This window comes from Orcinus orca, chromosome 17 (genome assembly GCF_937001465.1).
Source record: "Orcinus orca chromosome 17, mOrcOrc1.1, whole genome shotgun sequence".
NCBI classification, from domain to species: domain Eukaryota; kingdom Metazoa; phylum Chordata; class Mammalia; order Artiodactyla; family Delphinidae; genus Orcinus; species Orcinus orca.
In genome coordinates this window covers 34,343,670-34,361,892 of record NC_064575.1, presented here as the reverse complement: position 1 = coordinate 34,361,892, position 18,223 = coordinate 34,343,670, and the positions used below count along the sequence as shown (strand labels likewise).

At 44.5% G+C, this 18,223-nt stretch overlaps 1 protein-coding gene across 41 annotated transcripts in view; it reads left to right on the top strand.

The window, feature by feature from the left end:
* Positions 1-929: 929 nt before the first annotated feature.
* Positions 930-18,223, top strand: part of LOC125961818 (metabotropic glutamate receptor 7-like) — a 411,772-nt gene continuing 394,478 nt past the window's right edge. For 10 of the 41 annotated variants that reach the window (XR_007472831.1, XR_007472819.1, XR_007472820.1 and 7 more), the window contains exons 1-4: positions 930-1,775; positions 11,124-11,205; positions 13,172-13,262; positions 15,681-15,742. Coding sequence is in view for 1 of the 41 variants with exons in the window: in XM_049700842.1 (XP_049556799.1) it covers positions 960-1,775; positions 11,124-11,159 (852 nt within the window). In the remaining 40 variants the exon portion in view is untranslated. Of the gene's footprint in view, positions 1,776-6,430; positions 6,588-11,123; positions 11,206-13,042; positions 13,263-15,171; positions 15,221-15,680; positions 15,743-18,223 lie in introns of those variants that run through there. The other 31 variants (XR_007472856.1, XR_007472852.1, XR_007472853.1 and 28 more) reach the window with 7 other exon arrangements.

Here is an 18,223-nt window from a genome sequence, read left to right as displayed (position 1 = left end):
CAGAAAAAAAAAAAAAAGAAGAATGGATCACTGGATCGATGGGGAGATTTCTGTCTGCTCCTCCTACTGCCACCTCTTTCTTGCTAGTTCCTGCCCGAGGAAACCTGACATCAGCCCAAAAGCATCTCTGGAAATGGGTAGGAGGGAGCCTTACACCTGTCAGCGCCAGAGAAGAAAGGGCGCTCTGCAGAGTTCTCAGTTGTTCCATCTCTTGCGATGAAAGGAAGAAAAGGAGCGAATCCGCCACAGATTTACTGGAGACCAGGGTTACTTCATCCGGCTCCGGCCGCAGTAACCCCTGAAGACCAAAGATGCATTTCCATTCCCAGCATTTCTTGTTGGCGTCTTTCCCTACAGGCTAGCCCAGTGCCTGGCCCCGGAGAAGTCTCTGCGTAAAGGTTCTTTAGGTCATAAATCAGGCTCCTGTGTGTATGTGTGTTTTTCTTAGGAAAAACTGGCACAGACGAATTAGCAGTACAGACTGGGGTCTCCCTACTACCCTTCATGCTTGGCGGCATCACCTTCGACTACCTCGCATTCTCTCGGCGCTGACAGTCCCGGCTCCGGACCTCAGGGTTGGAAGCAGTCAGCCCCAGCTAGAACCGCCCTGTCCGGGGCTGATGCCACCCTGTGCCTAGAATGTGCGTGTGGGTGCAGGCGGGCGAGCGAGCGGCTTCTACAGTGAGACCGAAGCAGGAGCTCAGCCTTCGCCTGCGACCTGCAATCCCCAGATTCCCTGGGGACCTCGAAACTCCCAATCGGAGGTACTCCCCCCCCCCACAGCCGCCCACCTATTCCCTCCCCCCTTACCTCAGCACGCAGCCCCTCCCTGCGTGATGATGCAAAACCGTGGGGAGGGTGGGCGCTGGGAAGGGTGGGGAGAGCCTGAGAGCGAGCGAGGGTGGGAGGCAGTGGGCGGAGGAGGAGAGGGAGCCGAACGCGCATTTAAAGCGATAGCCATGCTCGCTCTCTCCCCAGTGCTGGGCTGTTGGAGAGCTCGAGCTGCAAGCCACCGAGCGCGAGCTCGAGCGCGGCGCGCTGGCCGGGGAACCCAAGAGCGCACGGCGCCCCAAGATGGCAGGCGCCGCGGGACCCCCCACCCTCGCCGGCTGCCCTTTCCCGGGCGCCCCTACCCTCCTCGCCCGCAGGAGACCCTGGGCTTCCCCGGAGGAGCTCACCCCAAGGGGCCAGGACTCCGGCGAGCCCGCCACCGTCCCCTCGAGTGCCGCCGCCACCACCGCAGCCGCGGGAGCAGCATGGTCCAGCTGGGGAAGCTGCTCCGCGCCCTGACTTTGATGAAGTTTCCCTGCTGCGTGCTGGAGGTGCTTCTGTGCGCGCTGGCGGCGGCGGCGCGCGGCCAGGAGATGTACGCCCCGCACTCCATTCGGATCGAAGGGGACGTCACCCTCGGGGGGCTGTTCCCGGTGCACGCGAAGGGTCCCAGCGGAGTGCCCTGCGGCGACATCAAGAGGGAGAACGGGATCCACAGGCTGGAAGCGATGCTCTACGCCCTGGACCAGATCAACAGCGATCCCAACCTGCTGCCCAACGTGAGGCTGGGAGCGCGGATCCTGGACACTTGTTCCAGGGACACTTATGCGCTCGAACAGTCGCTCACTTTCGTCCAGGCGCTCATCCAGAAGGACACCTCCGAAGTGCGCTGCACCAACGGCGAGCCTCCGGTTTTCGTCAAGCCCGAGAAAGGAGTTGGAGTGATTGGGGCTTCGGGGAGTTCGGTCTCCATCATGGTAGCCAACATCCTGAGGCTTTTCCAGGTAGGGGGGCGCTCCCTCCGGGGCAGAGCGCGCCGTAGCTCCCCGCGCTCTTTATCCTGAAGGCTGGCTTGGACTCCAGGGCTGCGGGGTCTGGTCAGCCTTCGCTCATTTCCACCCTGGAGATCCTGCCGAATCCCTCCCACCTCACCCGAGGAGGTACTTTCCCTGCTTGATTCATTTCCCTTCCATCTCTCCCCTGTCCGCGCTCCACTCCATCCGGCTTGACATTCTGGATTTATGGCCCCATTGACAAGAAACAGTCTCCGAAAAACAAGGCGATGATTTAAATGGGTTTGCATTCGAGTGAAATATGGTTCCAAAACAGGCTTGTAAAAGTGCCGGGCTCCTGTGAGAGCCACTTAGGCGCAAGGAATATGAAAGATGAGAAGACGCCTAGAAACTAGGCATTTCTCAACTCCCCAGCTTCCCTGCCCCAAGCCGCCCGACAAGCTGCAGCTCCCTTGGAAAATTTCGAGAAGAGCTTAGGGAGGCAGTTCTTAAACCGAAGGCTAGGTCTTCACCTACATTTGGACGTGAATTGCCCATTTCGCTCGGGTTGGATTTCCCGACCTGTAACCTGTCTCTGCGAGGGCATGGGGCGGAAGGCGTGGGGACTGTCCTCAAGCGGGGAGAAGCCACCCGCAGACGTGCCCCCAGGTGATTTGCTCTGGGCAGTTGTTTGCACCGTCTAAACTGCCTTTGCGATCCGGCCACTGGCAGGAGCCGGGCGATCAGCTTTCTACTCCTGCCAGCTCAGAGCCCGGAGGTGAGCTCATGCTAACTGCGAAACACAGTCGCTTTGTCTGCACCCACCCTGTGCCCATCCTTTCCCACGACCTCTCTAACGCAGCCCCCAACCCCAGTCCTGGGTTTTGAGGACGATTCTCAGAGCCAGACAAGAAGGCGCCTGGAGGGAGGCAGTAGGGTGCGCTGAGCAAGGCCGGGCGGTCCTCTAGCTCCGGGTGCAGGCGGGCAACGGCGGAAGAATGCGAGGACGGCGGAAGATGCGAGGACGGCGGATCGGGCCCGCTGAGCGGTGGGCGGTGCTGCAGTGCTCTCTCACCGCCTGCTCCCGCAGCCTCGGCCCCACGGCTCCTGTGCCGCCCTGGGTATAGATGGATGGCTTCTGAATGAAGAAATTGAGTTTCAGGGTCTGCGTGACTATGGGTTCTCTTGTTTCTCTGTCTTTCTTCCTGTGTGTCTCTCTCCTTGTGTCTCTTTCTCCCTGCTTTTTTTTTTTTTTTTTTTTTGTCTCTCTGTTTTTATGTTCTCCCTTTCAATTTCTGCCTCTCTTTTCCTTCTCTACCCCTATCTCCAAGTTTTTTGTTCATCTCTGTCTTGAAGTGATCCTTTCCTAATGCACAGCTCTCTCCCTGCCTGGTAGGACCCAAGCTCAGTTAGTCCCTTCTCCAGATGTTCTGGCTGACCCTTATGCTCCCCGTAGCTAAAAAGTCGGCTCCCTCTCAAGTGCCTTTCCTGAAGCATGTTGGGTTTCTGGAGGGGACTCCTTGTGAGATTCAAGCTGTCACTACATCAGCACCCAGGGGTATGAAGTTTGTGTTTGTGCCAGAAGGAGGGGTGCCTGTCTAAAGCTGCAGCCTGGTATGGCCCCTCTGAGCCTCTGAGCATCCCTAGCACCTGTTGAGTATGCCACCTCTAGATGTTTGCAAGGCCAAAAGTGCTTCTGGGCAGCCTTCACTTTGAGGTAATGCTTTCAGGAAGAGCCTGGGTTGTTGGAAGCAAAACCCAGAAGCACTTCCTTTACCTCTGAGCTTAAACTAGAGAACCTGAGGAGGCAGCGCTGCAGGGAGGATGAGGCCAGAGGTCACCTGAGAACCACAGGGGCAACTCACAGTATTTTTACTGGAGCTCTGGGGGTTGAAGGCACATTTGCTGTTTGACATTTTAAAAATTATTTTGGTGCCTTCACTTGGAGCTTGGGAGCTTGCAGATGGGCCTGCCTGTCGAAAAAAGAGTGAAATCTTAAAGTCAAGAGAGAGCTTGCAGACTAGGTGAAGGATTGTGTTTGCTGAAAAAGATTCCAGGGGGAGCTGATTCCTTCTCTGGTGTGTGGATCTGAGGCACTTGCAAGAAAAGAGAACGCTTGCCTTATGCTTAGTTCCCCCGTTCCCTGGGCTGGGAAGGAAAGGAACTGAATGCCAGCATTAGCAGTGTGCGTTGGGACCAAAACCATTCAGAGAAAACACTGTCATTTTCCTCTAATTTGCAAATTGCAGCTATTCATGTTGGATTGAACAGCTGAGGGAAAAGAGCCCCCAGTTTTCACCTGCATTTATTGAGAAGAGGCTGGTAGTAGGAGGGATGCACCAACTTGTGGCTCGTGCTGCAAGCTGGATATAAGCTTGGTGTGAGCATCCTGGTTAACCACTGCCCATGTTCAAATATACAGAGATAGATTCCAACAGTCTCTTCCAGTAGCCTTATTTTTGCGTGTGATCTTAGAAGCTCCTGGCATGTAAGTCCAGTCCCCAGTTTCCCAGCCTCTGTAAACCTGCAAAATGAATAGAGAGAATAGTGGAACACAGACCCCTTGTTCAAAGACACAGTCACTTTAGGGAAAGAGGAAAAGAACGGGTAGGTGAATCTTCTCTGGGATTGCAGGGTTCAGCTCAATGAAGACTGTCCTGGATAAAAGAAACTCCTCTAAATGGTTGAATTCTTAGCTCTCCAGAGATTTGAGTTTTCTTTTCCCCAGTCCCTGTGGGTTGCTGTGGGGAATGTGTCAAACCTATCATTTGAGATAAAAATTTATGGTGAGGTAAGCTTCTAGGCTGGGGGAAGGAAGACTTAGTGACTGAAATGGGGGATGCTAAGCACTGGGGGGCAGGAAGGAACAAGGAGCTAGCAATGGATGTAACAAATGCTGCTCCTGCCAGCAAAGCCTGGATTGAACTTCCTTCCTGAAAATGAGGACCCGGGCAAGAATGACCACTCAGATGTAAACAGTGTCTCTGACTGGGAATTCTCATCTGCCTGCCGGTGGGCCAGAGCTGAGCAAGTCCTTTCTCTCCTCTGTATGCACACTGAATTGGTTAGTAAGTGACATGTCAGAGGACAGGAATCATATTCAGTGGATCTTTCAAATCCAGGAGTTTGAGGCTAATGAAATTAGTGTGAGGCCAGGGCTCTGCCAACTAGAATTAAGTCACTGCAGCCACCCTGCAATGCATTTTCAGCCTGAAGGGAGCATCAGGGAGGAATTTCGGGAGATTTGTTTCGGAGCCTGTACAAAATAATACTCTCCTAATGCTAAGAAAGATTAAATGTAAATTAATATTGACTACGAGTAACATATTTAAAAAATAATCGCCGAGTGGGGGATGGCTTAAAGTGGAGAGATTATATAATATGGTGTCCAAAGAATAAATCTCCTCTGACCACTGTTTCATGGGCTATAAGTAAGATCTATTACAATGGAAAGTAATGGGAACGTTTTTATTCAAGGCTTCTCTGCTATTGACTTGAGAGCAAACACTCTGAGAGTATAAATTACTCTTGCTGTGTGCTGACTCTGAATGAACAATATTTCATGTGCAGTGACATGGTCTAAGCTATAGACTTGGAATTGAATGGCATCTGTTTCAATTGTTTTGTTCTCTCAAGAGCAACTAGATAGAAAAAAGTGGTCAATTTGACCCTTGTGGGAGCGTGTTGCAAATCTAAACCTGTGTCCCTCATACCATAAATGAAATACATTTGTAAATTTGTAAGTGTTTTCCTTCTGTTCATTGATGCTTGAGTATAATCTCAAACTTTGGCAGCAACATTTTATACATAAGTACTTGGTTTTCTTCCTTTCTTCTTTCTCTTCCTCCTCTCTCTGTCTCTCTCTCTCCATCTTATGTAATTGGATAGAACTGGGCACCTAGGATGATGTGGTGTTACTATAGTGGGATTTTTTTTTTTTTTTAAAAAAACAACTCTAACTTACCCTTTTAAACATTTCATAAATACAGGTGTCAGTGCCATTTGGAATAGTCTCTATAACAATTTCTGTCTCCACATTTACTGTGTTTCAGCAAATTTACCTAACAGATGGTGAGTGGGCAATTTTTAAAGGGGCATTTTTTAAAGAGCGGAGGGGGAAGGAATAGAGACAGGCACATACTATATTTGAAGTTACCTCCACGTGTATTTTATGTATGTATACCCATACAATTAAGAAGTCTTTGGATGTTTTATCTTCAAGAATAATTCAGATACTGGATTACTTGAATATCATAAACATTTAGGGTTTAACAGATTCGTTACCTATAGACGTTGTATCATGGATTGAAAAGACCATAGCCAGCGGGCAGCAGCGGGCGGAGCCACCGAGCGGCGGCGAGGGCTGGACGGCGGGTGCAGGGGTCCGTGCTTCCTCGCGGTGGAAGGCTGGGGTTCGCCAGAGACGCCGGGTTGCTCCGCGTTGCCAGGTTACCGAGCGCGTGCCCCCCGCCCGCTCTTCCGCCCGGGCCGCCCTCGGCGCCGCCTGAGCCGCGGTGCGGGCTGCGCGGGGCGCCGGGTCCGCGGAAGCCTGGGTCGGGGGCTGCGTGAGGGACTCTCGTCGCGCGTGGACGCTGCGCGAGCGCGCGGGGGACGTAGGGCGCCGACCTGGGGCTCCCGGGCGCTACGGCTCCGCTCAGGGCGCCCTCTCAGGGGCCTCCGGCGCGAGGCCCCCTTCGTGGTCAAGATGGCGGCGCCCAGGCGGGCCGCGCCGAGGTGAGCTGGAGCTGGGCCCGGAGAGGGGTGAGTCAGCCACGCCCAGGACTTGGACCCCGGGCTCGTCTCCCGTCTCCCGGGGAGCGGCGGGTGAGTGGGCGCGGCCGCGCGTAGGTTCCTCTCGTGGGGTGGTCAGCTCTTCGTGCGTCCGCAGACTTCTGTGGTCTGATAGTCAGATCTGGGGTGGCCCAGGTTGGAGGCGAGGGTGCTTGATTGGGGAAACCTGAGGGGTTTAAGGACTCTGTTGGGATCGTTTCAGACCCCAGCAAGAAGCTGAGCAAGTTTTCTCCTCTCTTCCCGGCTAAGTGTTCTCCCTTCTCTGAAGACGCCAGCTTTTCTGAATCACCTTGTTCCCCGGGGGGATACAGTTGGTGGTTCTGACCGTGGAACGTAGGACCCGGCGCGGGGAAGCCTGAGCTGGTTCTAGTTACTTTGTTTGCAAAGCACTTGTCTTGTCTTTGGAATCTTTGTGTATGTAATCAACGTTGGGAAGAGCCAGCGTTTTCTCCTCCAAAACACTGCGAGGGGTAACTTTATACGTAAGAAACAAGTGGGCGTTCACATCCATCTCTTTCCCAACCACTGAGTTTTGGTTGTGTTTCCTTTCTTTAAGTTTGTCTCGTTTTGAACTGATAACAAAACAAACAAACAACCAAAAAAACCATAGCCAGTTACACAAAGTATATACTCTAGTCTCAGTCCTGCCATTAATTAGCTATGTTACCTTAAGTCATTTAATTTTTCTAGGCCTCATTTTTCTCATGTGATGTTTTTTCTTTGGAAAAGTATAGTTTCTAGAAGTCGCTAATCTCTGTGTCATAGTTCAGCTTGGAGAAAACCTGTTCTTATCCAAACTCCATGACATTGTATTTCCAGCTCCAACTTTGGACTTTGAGTGAATTGGGGGCAACTTTTTAAGGATATTTGCACACAGCTTTTTTAGTTAATATCAGTCTAGCTGTCTTGTCATACTCAGACTTTCTCCCATATTCTTTTACCAGTGTGTTCCTTAGTCATATATATAAAGACTGTTGTGGGAAAAATGACCTCCTGGGTCAGCTTACTGCATGGTCATCGACACAGGACAGGGAGTAAGATTCTGTGGATTTTACAGAAGCAGATACAGGTTTCATTTTCCATGTCCTCTCCCCTTTCATCTTACAAAAAAACAGCAGGCTTTTCTTGGAGAACTGCCAGATAATGCCATCCTGCCTCCTCACGGCCCCGGGGATGAGTCGCCCAGGGACTGAACTCCAGTAAAGCAGGTGATTGGCTCATGGGTAGGCGTCTGACCTCGGCTAAGTCTATCAGACTTTTCTCTCCCCAGGCCTTTTCTCTCAGAGCAAAATGGAAGAATTGTCTTTTCTCTCTGGAATTTCTAAGCTGGGGAGATATGACTCTGGGACTCCCAGTGACCATCCAGCACAAGGAGAGACTTTCTGTAAAATAAAGTCTTGCAGAGGTAAGCAGGGCTGAGGGATGGAGAGAGAGCTGGAACCCTGCTGATACTCTGGAACGTCCAGATCCAACTGTATCTGAATATGGCTGCATCCCTGAATTTCTAGTACTTGTTTGTTGAGGTGGTTGTTGTTGTTTGGTTTTTATTTTTAAATTTCCTTTGACTATTTTGAATTTGTTTTCAGCCATGTGCATTTGAAAGCATCATAGCTAAAAGAGCTAATTTCCTACATTAATGTCAGGTTTGCTGACTGGCATTCCTTAAGTGAAAAATCATATCCGCTATTTTCTTTAAGTAAAATCCTTCTAGCTCAGGTTTGAGATATTCAAAACTCTGCCTCCTACCCCCCTCTTTCCAACATTTACTGTATCACCTTGAAGCATTTATGACCACATCTTTCCCATCTAGACACAGTTGAGAGAGAGAGCAAAGACTTCTGATATAAACTGCAACCTATACGCCTCCTACCTGGAAGCTTTAGAACATACTTGATTCTTGTCATTAAAGCAAATCTTTTGTTGTTGTCTCCAGGGCACAGAAGCATTTTCATGGCATAATAGAGTACAAAGTACATTAAGCCTAACTCTACTTCTCACCCTCTTTTACTTTAAATAGGCAGAAAAAAACAATCTCAAACACATTTTCCCAACAAATAAAATACATATACGATTATGTTTAGAAGACATTTATGCAACATATAGTTAGACTGATTAATTAATGGACCTTTTGCCAATTGGCACAGTAAATATATATGTTCAATGTGCTTAATTAAAAAGAAGACAATAACATATTTTTACAGGTTAATTATCTGAGAAGAGTATTGTGCCAGCACACTTGATACTACAGTATTTCATGTTTGACAAGTAACCTTCTTTCAATTATATTTACTGCTAAATGTTTCTTGGATCAAGCTATTAAATTATAAGGTCAAAAGTAAAATGATATGAAATTACAATGATAAAGGGACACATATCCCACTTTATGAGAATAGAAGTTCTAATTTCTTTTCAATACTACTAGTAGTGACCACAATACTAATTTGAGCCCTTACTATGAGCCACTGTGCCCATATACATTTAGTTCTTACAGTAGTTCTGCAAAGGGCATATAATAATCCACCCTGTAAAGCTGAAGAAAGTGATTCTCATAGCTGAAAGTCACATAGCTGGTGAGTGGCAAAGTCTAGATTCAAACTTAGAGTCGTCTGACAATGCCCAGGTTGTTGACCACTATGTACACTGCTCAATTGTTGCACCAATAAAGAAGTGCTTGTAATAATTATAGATTTGCCTACCCCGAAACTGCAGTGATTTAAAGACATCAAAGTTGCCAGTTGCTTAACCACATCTACTTACAGTAAGAAATTACATTTTATTTCATTTCTAAAACAAGATTAATTCTGCAGGCCCATCGAAACTTGAGCACACAAATCCTACCTCCAAATGAAAGATGCTTGTTTTCCATTATTCAACACATGGCCCTGAACAGAGGCAATAAATATATAGTAGAATTTTCATTCAAGTAAGTGAGAAGAGAGGTTTCTTCTTGTCCTGATTCAGTGCCCATCATTATGGATTATGATGGCTCTTCCCAAACTTTACTTCATTCCCTCCACTCTTTCTACAAAACTCCAGTAATGGAATCCATCATTCAGATATATGTGCAAAGCGAAAGGACTGTATTAATACAGTTGCTGAAAGTCAAGATAGATAGAGCACAGGAAATACATCCTAATAAATGCAACATTAATGTTTGTGTGGGCCTTGGAGTGAGGGGTAGAAGAATTTTCAGTTTAATGGAATATTTTGCCTCTTGCTATGAAAGTGCGGCTTAATAGTCTTTAATTGGTCATTTACAGAATCCTCCATCTCTGGGTTTCATGCTTTCTTTACTCTGCAGCTGTTGATTCCTTCTCTTGTTCTGGATGGAAGAGAGCCACTTCAAAGGGCTCAGCCTGCCTTTTTGTGTTATCGTTGAGATGAAGATATTTCCATTTATTAAAGCACACTATTTAAACATTTTTATCATGTTTTAAACTTGACTGTGTTCTGAAGGTATGAGCACAGGCAGACATAATGGGGGATGTTTTCCAGGAGAAAACATACTCTTATCAAAGGAATTATCAGAATTTTCATGTATGGATCGAGAATCAAATTCTGGAGTTAGACCTGAATTTAAATTCATACTCACAACTTATTACCAGTCTCATCTTGATCAAACGGTTACCACACTTCTCATCAATTTCCTTATCTTTGAAAGCGGAATAAGAGAAGTATGCCTGGTGGAGTTACACATCAAGCTCATCTGATAGAATATTCATAAGGATTTTGCACAAAATATACATGGAAATATTTTAGCACCGAGTTTAGCATGCGATTCGTCTTCAATACATTTAAGAGCTATTATTTTATTATTATTATGCTATCACTAAATATCACTATTACTTAAATGTGATTATTGCTAAAATTGCTGTAAAATTACCGCAGTAACCCATGATGAATTCCCCTCTTCTGTTTCCTTTGTTTAAATGGAAAATATATATATAGATCTAGACAGAGAACACTTTAGTGATCCTATTCAGTGGAGTGAGAATTTCCATGGCACTGATTAAAACAAATCCTGAATTGCATGGACTTAAGATAGCAGAGAGGGGCTTCCCTGGTGGCGCAGTGGTTGAGAGTCCGCCTGCCGATGCAGGGGACACGGGTTCGTGCCCCGGTCCGGGAAGATCCCACATGCCGCAGAGCGGCTGGGCCCGTGAGCCATGGCTGCTGAGCCTGCGCCTCCGGAGCCTGTGCTCCACAACGGGAGAGGCTGCAACAGTGAGAGGCCCGCGTACCGTGAAGAAAAAAAAAAAAAAAAAGATAGCAGAGAGGCTAAGAGATTTGAAGTTAGACATCCCCAAGTGTGAATTCTACTGTGACCCTCTTCTAGCTCTAAAACCTTGAGGAAGTTACTTAAACTTTCTGAGCTTTACTACTAGTTTCCTCATCTGTATCTTTTTCAGGACTATTTATCAAGCATCTTCCTGTTCTCTATGCTTGGACGTATCAATGAATAAATTAGACAAGAGCCTTTGCCTGCGTGCTCCTTCTTGCATGCTTTCTCCCTCCTTACACTCTCGTGTGGAAACGGATGTTATAAATAAATTCTATGCTTTGTCACAGGTTGATGGGCGCTACGGGATAAGGAAAAGGATGTGAAGCTCACTGAAGAGGCTTGCGTTGGGAGTGCTGGAGGCGTGTACAGGTAGGTTCTGATTTTAAATAGGGTAGTCAGGGTGGATTTTATAAGTTGACATTTGAGCAAAGACTTGAAGTGAGGGAGTTGTCAGAATGTATGATGGGGAGACCACTCCCTGGGAGCAAGAATAACCAGTCCCAACACTCTAAGGCAGGCAGCTTGGAGGCCAGGCAGCTTGGAGGAATATCAAGGAGGCCACCCTGGCTGACTTAGTCAGTGGGGAGGAAGAGACAGCAGGAGGGCTGGAGGTCAGATATGTGACGGGATGGATTGGGTAAGTCCTGGGAGGCCATCACATGCATTGTGTCTTTTACTCTAAACGTAGGCAGCCAGGGACAGGATTTTAGCCGAGGTGTGGCATGAACTGTCTCTTGTTTGAAAAGCATAGCTCTATCTGTGGTCTTGAGGATGTGGGGAGAGAGTGGAGTCAGGGAGAATCTCAGGAGGCGACTACAGGATCCTCGAGGTCTATGTTGTTGGCCTGCACCAGGCTGCTAGCGGCTGGTAATTCTCAGAAGTGGCACATTGGGAAGGTTGTGACAGCATTTCGTGGTAGATTGAATGCAAGAATGGAAAGGAAGAGGGGGTCAAGGGTGAATTCGAGATTTAGGGCCTGGGGAACTGGAAAGGTGTGGTTACTGTCACCTAAGATGGAAAAAGTTTGGGGTAGAGCATGTTTGGGGGATTAAAGACCAGTTTTGGAGGTATAAGATTTGAGATGTTTTCGTGACGTCCAAGTAGAGGTGCTGAGTACACAGTTGGATACACAAGTCTGCAGTTCTGAAGAAAGGTCTAAACTAGAGATACCCTTTAATACAATGGAGATATTAAGAATAATTACATGGAAGCGCTATTTTAAAGATAAAATGAAGTAATGCAATTAGCACTCTGTCTTCTCAAAACATTTAATAACTGTTAGCTAAAATAATTACCTGAAATGAAAAAATACCTATAGTTTCTTTTGTTGTTTGCAGTAAAAGTGAATAAAATGTCACAATTATTTTAATAGTATTTGTGACACAGTAGTTTTAGTTAAGACACCATGACTACAAACATTTACAATAAACCTTTCAGTCTCCTGCTTTTCACTCTGATAGGGTACTTGGAACCATATTTTGTAAGGTTTAAGTTAGTTGTCATAGGGTACCTCTTTAATTAGAAGTAATTCTGAACTGCCTAGTTCCATGCAGTTTTATATACATATATGTATAATTATTATTTTATGATTTATCAAACTCAGTTGAAAATTTGCATCACTGATATACATTAGAATTTAAGCATTTACCCAGGTACTCAAGGAAAAAAATGTACTTGTCTTGTAATTTCCATAGGGGTACTTACTTTCACATCTTCCCTTCACTTTGCAATTGCAAACATGGCAGGCGAAATATTATCTTACTGGTCTTTGAGTTCCCCTTAGCTATCTGCAAGTCCTTAGACAGCCTTTGTGGCTTAACCAAAATTCTCTTCCATGTTCATTCCGCTAACAGATATTGGTCTAAGCATGTACTTATACTAAAAAATGCATGACCACGTTGTCTCTACACATCTATAATTTTATGTTAACACTAACATTATGTAAGCTATACTTTAATTGTAATTATAACAGATTTTATGTCAACACACATCCATTTCTAGTGTTCATCTGGTGTTCAAGGGGAGAGCAGCATGTCGTAAATTTTATCAAAATATAACATCTGAAGAATAGAACAGAGGGTAATTGTGTAATTCTGTATTCACTCTAATTAAGTTCAGTGGAGTTGGCATAATAGAATTAAGATGAAAGAAAAAGACATCGAGGTACCATGGCTCCCTCTCCTAACACACCCTTTTTGTATCCGAGAGCAGAGACTCAGCACCTTTCTGTACAGAAATGGAGACAGGAAGAGGCCAGAGGATGAATGACAGGCACGAATGAGGTGGAACTTTGAAGAGCAACATGGAAATGAAATACTTCTTTTGTATTTGGTAGGTGGGGAAAATGTACCAGCGTGTATGCCTACTGGGACCACGTTTTCCAGAACAGTTAAGCCCAGTGTCAACTATGCTGTCCCACCTTCCTCGTAAGTAGGAACATCCTGTTACTTGAATCTTTGCTTCCTGTTTCTTGATAGCTGGTTGAGAAGATTATCACAGGAACTGCATCTTGTTAGCAAATACACTGTTTTGAAATGATTGACACTCACTGAAGAGTGGCAACTCCAAGCTTGCTCTCTCTTGATCTTGGACTATTTAAGTCTGGAGTGCAGGAGTGGGTTATGGGGAAAGACCATTGGAATTCTTATGTCTTCAGCATAATGGTTATAGCATAATGGTTAGGAGTGTAGGTGCTGGTTCAAATCTCTGCTTTCCACTTGCTAACCATATGAGCTTGGGCAATTTACCTGATTACCTGAACCTCAATACTCCTGCCTATAAAATGATGTTAATAATATTTCATCCTCATAGACTTGTTTTCAATGTTAAAATGAAGTCACTTACACCAAGCACTTAATACAATGCCTAGAGCATAGTAAAGTCTATTATTATTACTATTACTACTACTAATACTATTATTACTATTACTGTCACGATGCCAGGTGCTATTTTTCCTATGCCTTATTCCATTATCTTCTGCCCTGTCCCCCCATTTCTGTCTTGTGTCTGTACAAGGGTAGGTTTGTCACAGAGCATTTTCTTTCCCTAGTGTCTGACTCTTAGTCATCAAGGTGACTGGTCCACGACCCGGCATTCATTGCTGCTCGTTGAAGCAACCCGTTTTGAGAAGGGGAGTTGGATATTGATGCCAAGTTGGGTCAAGGAGAGAGAATTTTCTCTCTTCGGCACTCAGCTAAGTGAAATATTCAGGCCTCAGAAGGAGAATCAGGCAAAGGGCAACATGCTTAATTTCATACCTTAGTGATTAAGAACAAGTCAGACAGGCTGGATTTGAACTCATTTCCGTCACGTACTGACAACGGGATCTTAGGTGCTTTTGTAACCCGTCTGAGGCTCAGTCAACATCTGAAAGAGACGAATAACATTATCAGGACCTGGCATATAGCCTCGTTGTAATAAGTGAGTAAATCCTTTGAAAACGTTCAGCACGTTGTTTGGCATATAAACACTTAATAAAATTTAGCTTCTTTGACTACTACTGCTGCTAATATTATTAAGTAGCTGAGCAGATCCGAGGCCCATTTTTTTCTTAGATTGCACATAATCATTTGGACAACCAGCTCACATTGATCAACCGTTGCTTATATATAAACCCCCATGAACCCAAAGGTGCTTTAACTGTCTCCCAGTCAGAGCCTGTTCTGGGGGCAGAAGCAACACCGGCACTACCCCCGTCATCTTTGCCTTTATTGTCACTACACTCGCCTGCCGTACTGAGCACTTTCTGTTTGCCAGGCACCAAATTTAGCCCTGCGTATGCACTATATCATGTAGTTCTCACACTCAGGTGGGAGACATTATCATCGTCCCCAATTTTCCGATAAAGACGCCGAGGTGTTGGAAAGGTAAGAAACTTGACCCACAGCAAGAGATGGAGCCGGAGTATTCAAACCCTTCTCTCTGACCTCAAGAACCCTTAAATGTTAGCATACTACTACATCCTGGTAAGAAAATCTGCTTCCAGCCACTCTGGTGAGAGTAGAAATGATTCTCAGTCCCCACATTCCTCTATTGCCCATGCCACCCTAGCCTCAGGACTAGGTGGGAAAGGAAGTGATCTCTTCAAAGAGCAGCCAAAGGGAACCTACTCCCTTCTGCCTTTTCGTAATCAACTAACCAATATTTTATTTCCTTCTTAAGAGTCCCCACGTGTTCCTTTTGGTACTTAGCTTGGCCTTTTAGAATTCTGACATTCTGTACATGACTCATCCACTGTATTTCATGTTAATTTATTGAGGTCAAGTATAGGGTCTTACTCATCCTGAAGTACAGTTATCCCCTGTCACATCTAACTCTGTTCTTTTCTTCTTGTAGGACATCTGCAGATATTTATTTGAATTTTGTTGAATTGTTCTCATCAATAGTACATTAAAAGTTATACAGAAAGTGATTTCTTATAAGGAAAACCATCTAAATAGATTTCTAGCTCTTTACTTTTTATAGCACTATTGTAGAGATTATAGATCTCCAGGTAGTATTTTTTAGATTGAGTTCTTCATATCATCTTATTTTTACATATCATGATAAATCTGAATTTTCTCTATCAAAGCTCTGAGACTTCACTGGCTTGTAACTTAGCTTGTTGATATGTGTTGTTGACTTTTCCATTTACAATGATGTTTGATCCTGGTAAGGATGGGGCTGGGTGGGAAGGTACATCTTAGGGCCATCAATTGGTTTTGTAGAGAACTAACAGAAAGATCTAAAGTCTCATCATATTTCTGCAGAACTCATGAATCATTTTATTATAATTCCATTCATTCAGGGAGTATAAAACCATTTTCAAATTGTTATTCCTAATTTGTTCATCTTCTCTTCCTTAGTCTTAGTGAGAAGAGAGCAGGCTGAATGGAAGACAGTCATTATGACCACTGGGGCCACTAAGGTAGGCATCAGTCCCAGAGTTTTGTTTTCATCTCTCCGCTATTAATAGTGGCTAATGTCTTGAGTGCTTACTTGGTGCAAATTACTTAGCCGACCATGGCAAATGGGTTGTGTCATTTCATCCCCTGATAGTCATACAATTAATGTATGTATTATTATGATATCCCATAATGCATACATGGAACAGAGCCTCAGAAGTAGTTATTTGCTCACCAAAATATGGTAGATGTGGAATTTGGACTCAGGTCTGATAGACTCCTAAATCACTCCTAGTGATTTTTACCACTAAATTAAAGTTGTATACCTCTGGAGAGTAGATAGTTTCTAAAATTTCCTCAGCTCTAATGTTTTATAATTAAATTTTTGTCTGATGGCAAGCTTAACAGTTAAGATGGGTAGGAAGGAATGCCAGCCTGTTGAATGGAATTTCCCTGAAATGAGCCAGTTCACTCATTCATTCACTCAGCATGTATTGAATGTTTGCTCTGTGCAAAGGCATTTTAGGCATCACAGTGGAGTGAGCGCCCCTTCCATAGACTCTCCTGCAGCACTCAGAGAAGTCTTGGACTGGTTTGCCTGTTATGGAATGGGGCTTGGTGATAGAAGCCTGGTTTGTCCTCCACTGATAAAACTAAGACATACTCATATGAGTTTAGAGGCATCTTGAAGCCGTGGGATAGTAACACACATGAATCTTACCATTTTTGCCTGGGATTAATGATATAAAGGCTTTGGATTTGGGTATGGAAAATGGGTGCAATTATGGGCGTGTTGGTTCTACATATATATGGACATCACGTGTCATCAGCCTGCAGCTACCTGCCATTCCTCACTACTCCTTCTTTTCACAAACCAAACAAGTACCTTCTTATCTCTCCTGTGGATAAGCTCTTGACAGTGGCACTAGGGCCTCCCTCAATAAGTACATCATTGGCTAAACCAGTGGTTTCTCAGATATGCTCATTGAACAACCCTTAAGGTGGATTGACATTCCACTGCCTAGAATAGAATATGGTGTTCTTTAGAAATCGGGGGGAAAAAATAGGCCACCAGATGTACTTTCTTTAATTTAAATTGTTTATATATATGAACAATTGTTATGTATGTGTATGTATACTTGTTCATATATATGAATGATTTAAAATTGAAGAGATAGATATATACACACACATATATATATATGTATATTTAAATTTTGGCTTCTGTTAGCAAGTAGTAAATTAAATTATTAGCAGATCCATACTGCAGGGAAATAACCAATCAGATTTCATTCAATAGCTTGCTTTTTTGTAGATTTATGGTTGTGATTTTATATCTGCAGGTATGTTTGCTGAAGAAAATATTTCTGCCACTTTACACAAAATTAAATTCATTTAATACCAATGCGACATGTCTCAACTGTCTTAATACAGTTTTAATCTTGAGTCGCATCAGAAGTATGAAATTAGAATCATACCCCAAAATCATTTGAAGATATAATTACTTTCATTTCCCTTATACTTTTGAGACTTTTGAAAAATAAGTATTTAGTTGTACTTATCTGTTTCTGTCTCTCTAAGGATAGCAAACACTGAAACACAATTCTTTTTAAAAGTCAGTATTGAAAATATATTGTCCAAGATGATCAAAACTAAGGAAGTGGCAAAGAAATTCAAAAATTTAAACTTTCAAAGGGTGCTTTTTTTGTGAATGTGTAGTACTTGTTCTTCTGAAGGAATTAATCTCTTTAAAAATTTAATTAACTTATTTTTTATTGAAGTATACTTGGTTTACAGCGTTGTGTTAATTACTGCTGTACAGCAAAGTGACTCTGTTATACATATGTATATACATTCTTTTTCATATTCTTTTCCATTATGGTTTATCACAGGATATTGAATATAGTTCCCTGTGCTATATAGTAGGACCTTGTTGTTTAGCCAATCTATATATACCAGTTTGCATCTGCTAATCCCAAACTCCCAGTTCATCCCTCTCCCACCTGCTTCCCCCTTGGCAGCCACCAGTCTATTCTCTATGTCTCTGATTCTGTTTCTGTTTCATAGATAGGTTCATTTGTGTCATATTTTAGATCCCACATATAAGTGGTATCATGGTATCTGTCTTTCTCTTTCTGACTTACTTTGCTTAGTATGATAATCTCTAGTTGCATCCATGTTGCTGCTGCAAATGGCATTATTTCATTCTTTTTTTTAATGGCTGAGTAGTATTTCATTGTATATATGTACCACATCGTCTTTATCCATTCATCTGTTGATGGACATTTAGGTTGTTTCCATGTCTTGGCTATTGTGAATATTGCTGCTGTGAAGATCAGGGTGAATGTGTCTTTTTGAATTATAGTTTGGTCTGGATATACGCCCAGGAGTGGGATTGCTGGATCATATGGTAGGTCTATTTTTAGTTTTCTGAGGAACCTCCATACTGTTTTCCACAGTGGCTGCACCAACTTACATTCCCACCAACAGTGTTGTAGGAGGGT